Source organism: Cyclopterus lumpus, chromosome 6 (genome assembly GCF_009769545.1).
Source record: "Cyclopterus lumpus isolate fCycLum1 chromosome 6, fCycLum1.pri, whole genome shotgun sequence".
Lineage (NCBI taxonomy): Eukaryota > Metazoa > Chordata > Actinopteri > Perciformes > Cyclopteridae > Cyclopterus > Cyclopterus lumpus.
The window spans coordinates 5,516,603-5,528,233 of NC_046971.1; the positions used below are offsets into that span (position 1 = coordinate 5,516,603).

The window sequence follows — 11,631 nt, forward strand, 5'->3', positions numbered from 1 at the left end:
ACACTACAGAAGACACCATTCAACTCCAGAGTATAACGAATTACAGTAATCTAGGAATGAGCGCACAAAAACATGGGTTCATTTCACAGCACTGTTTAGTGATAAATTGGACACAAAAGCAAGAAAACGTTTGAAATTTTAGTCGAGCTTTGAACAGAAAAACAACAAAAGTCACCGACTCAAAACAATGAACGCAGGTTTTGTTGCAAGAACGTTTTTTATTTCCATTAGTGCCGAGATCGAAGCTCAGGTGCATTTTGCAGCAAAATACATTTCTCTTGTTCCATAATCTAAACATTGCTTTTGTATTATCATTATTTTTTAAAAAGGCACCTGCAGTTCAGCGGTCAGATTACAGTTTAATCTCTGACAAAGCACATAACTTGAGTATGACTTGATGTACGTGGGAGTGACAGAAATAATAAATAAGGAAAAAATGAGGGGCGCTGATGAAACCACTGCCATTTATTCAGCCTTCGGTAAGCAGACAGGACAAGAGTGACGGGAACACACACACACACACACACACACGCACACACACACACTTACACTCACACACACACACAGGCCTACTTTGCAGTTGATCAATCTAATTAAATGTGGTTACATGTCCAAAACATGATATATATATATATATATATATATATATATATATAGAGAGAGAGAGAGAGATGTTAATCAAGCCCAAAAGTTGTACTCCAAAAAAAAAATATGTACACATAAAACTGTCAAGAAGTGGATGTGATATCCCGAAGGAGAAACCAATACTTTTACTTCAAGCTATCTGTAAAAGATGTCACTGTAAATACACAACCCCCTAAAAACACATCACTTCCTGAGCTCTGTGCAGTCTGTTAAAATCTCACATTTCCTGCTCTCGAAACTACAAAAACACAAATTCAATAGACGATGAATACTGCAAATAAACTATTGTATCAGCATATGACTAACAACGAGTAAGGTGTCATCGGTATACAGTTTGAGAAAAGAAATGTACAGCAAATAGTCAAACACCTTTAAGAAAAGTCTTTCTTTTCTTTAGTGAATCCCCCAAAAAAATCTGATTTTCTCACTGTACACTTTCTACTTCACTTGAAGTACTTCATTCAACATCCATCCACCAGATAACCGTCTCAGGTCAGAGTGACGATAAAGACGTACAGACAGAAACGAAAGGAGACCGATTTACAGTAAAACGCTTCTTAGTTTCAACATACAAAACTAAGTCTAAAAAGTAAAAAAAAAAAAATTAAAAATAATTTCAATATATGACAGTTTGTATATTAGCTTACACATGGAATACTTAAAATAAAAAAATGTACCTAAACGGTGGAGCATTTTATTCATTATCCTCGTCCCAGCACCAACCAGCTTGTATAAATTCTTAATTGCAGACTTGGAAACTGGAAACATCCCAGTGTGAGGTGACCTCGCCTGACCTCACTTGGCCCGTCAGCCAACACGGACGTGTTAAAAGACCCAACGCCACCAGAATAACCTCCTGCCTGTGGTCTGCAAGCTGTGTACGGTGTAGTTTTAAGTCCAGTGGATATTTACAAGCACTCTGGAAGCGTGCAGAAATAATAACCTATGACGGAGGACGACATAACTCCGAGCTAAATTCAAGTTTTTCATTTTAAAATAGTTTTTTTTGTTGTTTGTTGTATTAACTGCTCCTCTTTCCAAGCAAAGCTACTGAAATGTTATCGCGCGACGACGTTAAAAGTAATAGTTTGACACTTTTGGGGTTATTCACTCTCTCGCTGGGAGTTAACGGAGAGGAAAGATGGCGCTGTCGTATCCTGTCTGTTAAATATGAAGCCGCGGCCAAGAGACGGCGAGCTTAGGAGAGCAGAAAGGCAGCTAGCTTGTTTGAGCTAGCTTGTTTCAGCTAGCTAGGTTCAAGAAGTCACTGCACCTCCCGCCATAAAAACTTTTGCAACACCTTCTCGCTCCCAACTCGTCTATTGCGGACACGTTTCATCGGTGACCTTCGCGTTAAACTACGACGCGCTAGGTTACGTCGCTAAGCGCCAGTTTTCAGCACGTCAACTTCCTCTCATTGTCCCTTTCAAAATAAACTTCCGGTTTCCACAACGTGGTTATAGTTTTTAGGCAAACAAAAGTACAATGGAAACAAACAATTCCCTCTTAGTAATCAAGTAGCCAGCTTAAGAGCGTTCAATAAAAATAAAGAAATACAAAATAAACTTTTACTTCCATAATACTTTGCCTTGTGTGGGTAAACCCGTTAAAGTAAACAGGGTCCTGGGGGTTCGTTTGACCCATCCATTTTTCTTTCCCATGCGGAGTTGGTTGCTTTTCATACGACATGACCTGACTTCCTCATTTGCTCCCGCCATAACTACGAAACTACGACTTTGACGCGTACTGTCCGAGCCGCAGCCTAAATGTTTCCCCCTTGGATTTGAGCTAAATTAACGTCTCCTCGCTGTAACTTTGTGTGTAACAGACAAACATTGGAGTGGAATCAATCTTCTAATCTGCAGTAAGTTCGTGAACGAAAAGGAAGTGAATTTACGTATTTTCCAAGATGTTGCACTATTCCTTTAAAACTGAATTTAGCCCTGAGAAACAAAAACACAACACAACGGTACCTTAAAAATATTGAAAAATAAAAGAGAAAATACAAAGAGGCAGTTTTTCAACTTCTCGATAATACAGCATACCTCATCGTCTATGTACAAGACTTATCAACTCTCCCGATGAATCAAAAACTAACTTCGAAACATCACAACGACTTTATATCACCTATCCACTGAAATGAATAATATTGGCCTATGATATCATATGGAATACAATGACAGAGCACACCCACAATACTTTTTGCAAACACATGGCATGTTTATGTCTTTATGTGTGCCCTTTGACAAAGAGGAATGATAAAACTAAAATAAATAGACATGGCCTGAGCCTCCTTAGAAACGCAAGTGCCTTTCTTTGCCAATAAGTATTCAGTGTTTCATTGCCTGAGAATTTGTCCACAGTTATGTTGAGATAAGTAAATAACAAATTGTGTCAAAACATAATTTTCATTTGAACTGGTGAGGCAAGAGGTCTTTAATACTGAGAGGAATGATTTGAGGAGACTTCCAAACACTTAAGGATCACCTCCCTCTGTGTCTTATTTCAAAGTGTCTCAGACCCAGTACTGGTTCTTTTTCAAGGCCGGGTTCGTTGTCCGACAGTGCTGCAACAACTCCGGGTCTGCGTCTTTGGCGTCCATATTGGACATGGGGATGTTATTGGCTGGGTCGGTTTTGCGAAAGGTTTCGGCGCTGGCCACCTCTCCGTTTTTAGGCTTGGACGCTGCGGTCTGGACGTCGTGCTTGCCCGTCTTGTTTTTACGGATCAGGTAGTAGGCCAAGATGGCCGCCAGCAGCAAGAGGAGGAGGGTCACCAGGATCGGAATGAGAATGGACCAGAAGTTGCTGCGTCTGGAAACGTGTGGTTTCCCGTTGGAGCTAGAGTCGGGAGATGTTGTTGTGGGGGCATCTCCGTGGGGCCAGTCAATGTTGCCCCTCCAGCGGGGGCTAGCCGAAGTGGACCGAGGGGACCCAGCGCCAGGGAGTTCATTACTGTCCTTTGATGGGGCTTCTGAGGGAATCCTCAACAGAGTGGCAGGGTAGACCCCAGATTCGTTGTAGGGGCCTGTCTGGAAGGAAAGCACACATTCTGCTGGAGGGACCCCATGGGCTTTGAGCAGGAAGCGGGCCTCGTCCTGACTGACACTACCTCGGGACCCAGAGGGGCTATTCAGGATCTCCATAGCAACACGGCCCTCATCCAGCTCCTTCTGGCTGAATGTGTCCACCGGCTGACCCGCACCAGGACCTCCAGACCTCACAAAGCGAGCCCCGCGGGGCTGTTGGATGACAGTGAACGTGGGGGAGGTTCTGGTTTTGTTTGCCAGGGGTGTCGCATCCAGAAGCTTCCGGTCCAATTGGACGAGAGCACCTTGGGGTAAGAGAGGATCCTGAGCGATGTTGGCCAGAGGCTGGACTGTGATGTTGAGGACTGAGGAGACATTGGCGGCCCTGCTACGGGCTACAAAGGCGACACTGTCTCGAGGTGAAGTGGACTTAACAAAGCGGACACTGACTCGGCCTTCTTTGATCTGCTTCTGAGTGAAGGCGGATGTGGGCTGCCGATCCACCATGACAGCTGCATACTTAGGCACACTTGTAATCTTGTAGAGGATGTCCTCCTCAACCGGGCCCCCGGTAGTGGCTCTCAACATCTCCTCAGTCACCAGGGTCTCATCATCACCTTGCTTCACCTTGATCTCAGGGGCTTTGTCGAGAAACAAGGTGCGAGCAAGGATGCCGACGTGGAGCGTGTGCGGCTCGGTTTGATGTTCTCCATCTGACACAATGAATTCTATAAAGCCATCGGCAAGGCTGCCATCGCTGAAGAAGCCCACCTGCCCACGATTGACCATCTCCTGCGTGAACCCAGCGATGGGCTCCATTGTGAGGGAGTCCACCAGCCGGCCGTTGCTGGGCGCTTTGGTCACTTTGAAGTGCACCTCGTCTGGCGGACTGTCCTCGTCTTGAGTGTTCAGATGCTTCTGAGTCAAAAGGGTCATGGAGCCCTGAAGGACCTCCAAGAGCATGTCTATGGTGACAAGTTCGGGGGAGTCAGAGCCGCGCCGCTTGATTGCGATGTTAAATATCTCCTCCAGGACCACGGCTTTGGAGGGTTGGGGCAAAGCCCGACCCTCAGACTTTAGACGGGCTCTGAAAGAAAAGCTGTCGGAGGGAGCCCCAGAGTCATCATGGAGATACTCCAGCATTCCTTGGGTAACATCCTCTTGCATGAAAGATGGGGCATTACGGGGCAGGTCCTGACCACCCAGGGTGATGCGACCGTGGTCCGGGAAACGCCTGATCTCAAAAACCACATCCACATCGCTACGCTCAACCTCAGCTAAGCTAGCCAGAAGATTGGAGGCATCAAGAATGGACTCATCCAGGATTTTCCTCTGGCCTTGCACAATTTCCAAACCTAAGCGGGAACAAGAACAATTCAGTTTTCTTTTAGTTTTGGCTGTTTCTTGTCAATATTTAATAATTCAGCGCATAGTGTTGGCACCTTAGAAGAAACCGACAGAGCAGGGGGCACCCTGTTTAGGCAGCAATAAGGCTATATCGGGCCATAAGAAATGATTGTTCAAATAATGTACAAAAGTGTATTATTATCACAATACTACAGATTTTACAGCCTCGTTGTGATCTTACAAACTATATAGTATCTCCCCATTGCAACTCAACGCCTATTATTTTAGGCGGAGCCCGCTAATGGGGCTTTCAACTCATCTCTGCGTGTCAAAATCTGTGGAAATCTTTATACAATAAAATTGTGTTAAAGCATGCTGTTATGCAACTGCTTCATTTGAGCTGGATTCAGTCTCTTCCTTGTGTGTTTGGTGAGTTTCTTTCCTTTCTGAAATAGATTTCCATCTCAAGGGACTTACTGGTAAATAAAAAAAAGTTAATTTAGAGATAGTGTGTTCATTTATTTAGTTTTTAAAAATTCCATATTTGCTTGTATACCTTTGTTCTTCCACAGCTGTGAGGAGACGTTGCTGTGAGCAGCGCCGTAAGAGACGGTGATGGGCAGGATGTGACGGACATCGGGAGCTGGTTGGGAGGACAGAGTCAGCTCTACGGAGTCCCTCACCACCCAAAAAGGCTCCTCGGGTATCTGGTGCTCGTAGTAGACCGCCCCCGACTCCAGCTGTGTGTCGGAGGAAACGAAACCAGAAGATGATGAGCCGCTCAATGTGCAAGTTTGACCTAATGGAGTGGACAGTTGTCCATCGATATCTTGTCAATATCGGCTTGATTTTGTACCTCCCGCTGTCACTTGTCAATTGCATTGTATTTGTTTTGGAAGACAAAGAAGTTTTAGTTTGATTAAATATGTTTTTCTTTCTCCTCTGACGTTTGTAAGAACCACAGTACAATGGGAACTGCTACAAGATCGTGTGGTTCATAATCAAAAACCATGAATGGTTTTGATTGACATATCTTTTTTTTTTAAACATAATCTTTATATTTGGTTATGTAATTTGAGTAAACTGAAATAGAAGTGCCTCTTTAATTTACATACAATAAGTTTAAAAAAAAATAAGAGAGCAAAACCATGAAAAAACTTAAGGCCTTTGAACATATTGCAGGATTCAGAGTGCCTGGAATATTATTTTATTTTTCTTGCATGTGTATATTTAAATCTTCTCCATCCTTGTCCACTATACCCCCCAGTAGTTTAGAAAGAGAGATTTATTTATTTAACATCAAGACTGCAGTCACAATGCCACAGAGTCCTATGCAATGAGGCCCCCTGCTGGTGAAGAAGAGGAACACGTCGATGCCTCATGAACAAACAACATGGACTGCAGCTGTAGACGCTCTGAAGATTAATTTAAGGAACACGCCGTCTTATGGAGGACTATCACAGTGTCTGTGAAACCAAAGGTCAACAAACACTCAACTGTGTAGTGCAGATTGAGTGATCTTTAATATCAATTATTGAATTGACCTCCCTTGAATAAAAGGCAACACTGTAAATAAGGGTAATAAAATAAGGGTATAATTCAAGTCAAGAAGTCGAGAACTGCAACCTCAGGAATTTAAATGACTTAATTTGCACCACTAGGAGAGCAGTGAGCTTTTCAGTCTGTGTTGAAAGGAGGATTAGCTGCACTTGTATGGCTAAAAGTGGAATTATGTCTTCTCTTCTCTGCAGAAGACAACCGGAGTGCCTTGAACAGCTACGAGCGCTTAGTAAAAGAAACCGGCCATTAATAGGAACGCCGAGGCTGAAAGAGGAGAGGATTTATTTTTAAGAATATGAGTAATAGTTGCACTTACAGTGCCCCCCCCCCCCTCCCCCTTAATGCAAGTAATAATAATTTAAAAAAAAAGAAATCCATCAAAATATATTTTTTTTCCTTTGCTCTTGCTGGAATTTATTTTTCCTTATTTTCTTCCTTTCAATTTTTTTTTACCGCGACAAATAATTGAACCACAATCATTAAAAGCGAATGTAGAATATTCATTTTTAAAGAGAGGTGGACGGGAAATTAGGTAAATGCATTCAGAAGGAAATACACCCTGGAAAATACACACATTTAGTGCCCCCCCCCGCCCCGAAAGTAATTACCTGTGTTTGTGAGAAGCGAGTAATTTCCTCATCCTGGTTCCTGTCGTTGGCCAGTATCAGTCTTCCCAAACGAGGTGGGCGGAGGAGAGAGTAGCTTATCTCATTGCCGTCCTCATTGGTCACAGCCCCCAGATTGGCACTCGTGATAGACTGCCTCGTTCCTGTGAAAACACACACACACACACACACACACACACACACTGAGTGCTGTGGAAAATGGCCTCTTTGGAAGTGTTGTTGAGCTGGTAAAATATTTAAAACTTTAGCGGTTCCAGTAATTCATGCACATTAGTGTGCAGAAGAGTTTTCCCTGATGGGGAGAGAGTTTATATCTCCTTTGTCATGCGTAAAAGTAAAAGATTTTTTGTGGTTATTGTCTGTGCCGACGCTCGAGAAGTCGTTTCACTTCATCCGGAGAAGTTAAACCCTAAAAATACAGAATACGACTTCCCGTTGGTGCATTGGAACATTTTAGATGGAGCTTGAACTGTAAAAGGAAAAGTAAGCTAAAAAGCATTAATTGTTATTAATTTACTTTACTATATATTTTCTACATATGTCTGTCTTTTTCTTCTTCTTTTTTTTTTTTACCTCTTTTTGTCTTTTTGTAATTTACAATGTTTTTGTCGCGTTTTTTTGTTTAGTGAAACTGAAAAATAAATAAAAAATAAAACATAAAAAGTAAAAAAAGTAAAAGAAAAAGGCACACCGAGTAGGATTTTCCTAAAAACATTATGTGTGTGTGTCTTTCATAATAACGCTGCCTGCATTTTGATATTCAGGGGTAGTTTCCGGGGCGTCATATTCTATGAAAAACATGACGACCGAGTGTCATATCGTAAGTGTGCTTTCAAGATGGTCACGCAACTCCTAAATGTTGCATTTACAAAAAAAAAAAAATTAAAAATCGCGACAAATCCCCCTCGATGCAGCCTCGTTGAATTCAATACACTTCAGGTTTTCCACCCTTCCTTTGTCCGTTATGGCCAGTAGCTTGCAGCGGCTAATTGTAGCATGATATTTTAGATAAATGTCTTAAAACATTGGGACAAAATGTACATAATGTTTAGTTTAATTTTTTTTATTATCTATGACCACGTTTTGCAGGTCTGGAATAGAAAAAAAAAGGACCTTGTTATTACATCGCAGCAGAGACCCGGGTTGAATTATTGACCGCTAATCCGCCACAATCCTCCAATCACTGCCGTCTCCCGGGGGCTCCAAAATCTGAAGGATATTTGACATTTTACCTGGAAATACCATGAGCTCCTCCTGCGTTACCATGGTGATGGTGAGAGGCCTGGCCGTGACGACAAATTGGTAGAGAGGGGATGTGTGCTCGCCGTCTGTCACTGTGAAGCTGAAACCCCCAGACTCCTCGCCTGCAAGAGCAGAAGAGTTTGTGGATGTTGGCTCATACTGGTCACACTGGTCATTCCTCTTATATAATAATGCTTATGTGTGACTACTTTATTATATATTATTCGTTATACAAGCTTGTAAAGTTGTCCTCACCCTCGTGAATGAAGATGACCTCGCCGTTGTTTATGTGAGCCTGTGTGAAATTCAAGATGGCCTCTTCGGGCGCCTCCTTCAACGCCACCGTGCCGCCGGTCGGCGCCTCGACGTGGTAAACCAGTTCCTCCGCGAGGGTGTCGTCGTCGTCGGTGTTCAGCATGCTGGAGGTGATGTCAGCTTCCTCTCCAGCGAGAACCTGAGAGAGAGAGAGAGAGAGAGAGAGAGAGAGAGAGAGAGAGATGTTACCCCGTCTGTTTGGATGGAAGGTAAATCAAGGTTATGCGAGGTGAAGAGACAAAAAGAGTCGGGACTTTATTAGAAAATCGTTTGAGATTGCTTTCATGCATTTATGTTTTCTCTGAAGTCATTTCAGGAGAAAAACAGACACAAACAGGAAGAAAAACAGCCAAAAAGGAAGCAAAAAACCCCCAAAATGATGACATTTAAAAAAGGAGATAAGTACAAAAATCCGTCACCTACAAAAGACACAATAAAAAAAAAAAGGTTAATTATTTCCTCCCCGTGGCTCCTGCCTATCAGAAGATGGAGCACGGCGGAGCATGCTGAATGACTCTCCCTGGGCGGATGGGCTATAATGGACTTCTAATGGTCGGCTGGCTGAAAAGGGAGCATTAATTGAAAGAAATGGGGCCAGATCCCCAGAAGGACATCCTTAAATAGCTGGAATCAGTTGGGAGGCTGAGCTGCCCCTCCCCCCCCCTCCGCAGTAAGAGGCGCACATATTGATCCGGAAAAAAAAGCCGTCCGCCCTCTGATACCTCCTCTCTTTCTCAAGACTCAGGGATGAAGAGAGGGAAAAGCCTTCCAGCAGGGAGGATGAGGGGGAGCAGAGGCTTCAGTTGTGGATATTAAAGCTTCAGGTGTCAATCACGGAGAAGTTAGTTTGATGCTACGTATGAGCTGCACACATCACCCATGTTTAAGTGACTTATTTGGTGACCTATTAATCCTCTAAACTCTCTTTAATGACCTTAGAGAGTGGTCATGATGAAGCACGAGAGCCAGATGTTTTACAGCTGTTTTACTGAGGATATTACCCCTTGAGAAATATCTATCTCTCCCTCTTTTATTTCTCCACAGATCGATGCTGCTGCACGAGTTAAGCTGCTTAAAAAAAACAAAACCAAATGTAAAACGCTGTGTTAAATTGTGTAAAGAATGCCGCTGCCATTTTGTGCGCTCCACCTTTTTGTGTGGCGTCACATTGCCGACATATTCAGTTTTCCATGGGAATTTTGAAAACGCACCAGCAGATAATAAAAGCGAGCCAGAACACACACATGGTGCATTAAGGCTGCTTTTTCTACCCAGATTAAGCGCTTCAGGAAGAGCTTTCTTTCTTTCTAAAAAAAATGTTTTGCTGTAATAACAGCCTAAATACCTGATTTAGTATTTACGGCTTTGTAATCTAAACATAGATCTAGAAACTGATGATTTAGCTGAACGCAAAAATATTACCAAGTTATCGAAATCTAATTTTATGGTGGAAACAAGGGAAAAGTCCATGTGGATAGTTGGTGAGGTATTCCATTCTAGACCAAAAAGTAATTTCAACTCTCTGGGACTTTATTCTTTATTCTTATTCTCTCTTAAACCCCTCCAGACTGCTCCAATACAACACACCTGTATACTCTGGTTTCATTCAGTTTGACCAACTCGTCTGGTGATGCTTTCAAGGACCAGTCGGGGTTTCCAGTTCTAGTGAGATGAACAGGACTGTTCCTGTATTGCGCCTGCAGAGGTCATTTGAAAAAGGTATCTGAAAGTCTTGACTCTCATGTGTTTGCATGCAAAAGACACATAAGTAACATGAAATATGCCTATTATTACTATTGTGTGGGAGCTTCACAGGTGTGTCAAGACGTCTAAGTTAACCAGACTAAGTCTGGTTGGAAAGGTACATTTTTAGACGCCTTAATTACACGTATCCGTTGTTTCATCCTGATTTTAAACGACTGTAATCAAATGTGTCTTTCGCCCAGATTCACACTGACTGTAGTCATTTACCGTAAATGCTTACTGGGCGGTGAGGTGTGTGTGTGTGTGTGTGTGTGTGTGTGTGTGTGGAGAGCAGAGGCGCTGATGTTTGGAGGTAAGCAGTACCCCCCCCCCCCCCCCCCCCCCCCCCCCCCCCCCCCCCCCCCCCCCCCCCCCCCCCCCCTGCTGTCTGGGAACCCAGCGCCGGCCTCCGAGGGGGCATCGCCTGTATCTAAAAGAGGTTTCACTGGAGTCTGTGAAAGATGTCCCCGGATGTCAGCGGCTCACCTCGTGGTTCCTCTGGGGACCGCTGCACACAAAGACACCCGCAGAGACTCGTTTCCTCTGCGGGGGGGGGGGGGGACAATAACCTTTTCATGTGCCATGACAGATTGGGGTGGGGGGGCGGGATTATGGGCTGCCGTTTTACCTTCAAAAATGGAAGAGAATCACATCGTCCTACCGCATCGCCGATAGGGTTATGAGGGATATATATATATATTTTTTTACGGAAGAAATGACAGCAGCGTGACGCCAGCCTACGCTAACAAACAGGGGAGCATTTTTTCTTTATTTTTTTTCTTATAGAACCTGTGATATCAGGCCTTGGGAGAAATCCCTACTTTCCTCCAGGCAAGTTTACATCTCGGAGAGCAGGAACTGATAGTTTGTCCGGGAGCACCCCCGGGAGACCGAGCAACAAACAATTCAGCTCCCTTCTCATTTTCCCAGGGAGAGTCACGTGTCGACACTCTGTCACGCCGCTCCACGCCTGAGACCGACACACCAGGGCCCCTTCAGTGTGTGTGTGTGTGTGTGTGTGTGTGTGACGCAGCGGGCTTTCAAGCAACCGCGATTTCAACCCATCCGCCTCATTATTAGACCAAAGTGGTGGGGATGACATCATATAAAGAATGGGGAAAAAAA

At 43.7% G+C, this 11,631-nt stretch overlaps 1 protein-coding gene across 1 annotated transcript in view; it reads right to left on the reverse strand.

Moving 5' to 3' along the window:
- Positions 1-682: 682 nt before the first annotated feature.
- The window catches only part of cspg4 (chondroitin sulfate proteoglycan 4), a 61,978-nt gene continuing 51,029 nt past the window's right edge, over positions 683-11,631 (reverse strand). The window contains exons 7-11 of the mRNA XM_034535965.1: positions 8,704-8,902; positions 8,439-8,570; positions 7,189-7,349; positions 5,577-5,760; positions 683-5,028 (exon numbers count right to left, since the gene is read on the reverse strand). Of these exons, the coding sequence (XP_034391856.1) occupies positions 3,161-5,028; positions 5,577-5,760; positions 7,189-7,349; positions 8,439-8,570; positions 8,704-8,902 (2,544 nt within the window). The 3' untranslated portion in view covers positions 683-3,160. The remainder of the gene's footprint in view (positions 5,029-5,576; positions 5,761-7,188; positions 7,350-8,438; positions 8,571-8,703; positions 8,903-11,631) is intronic.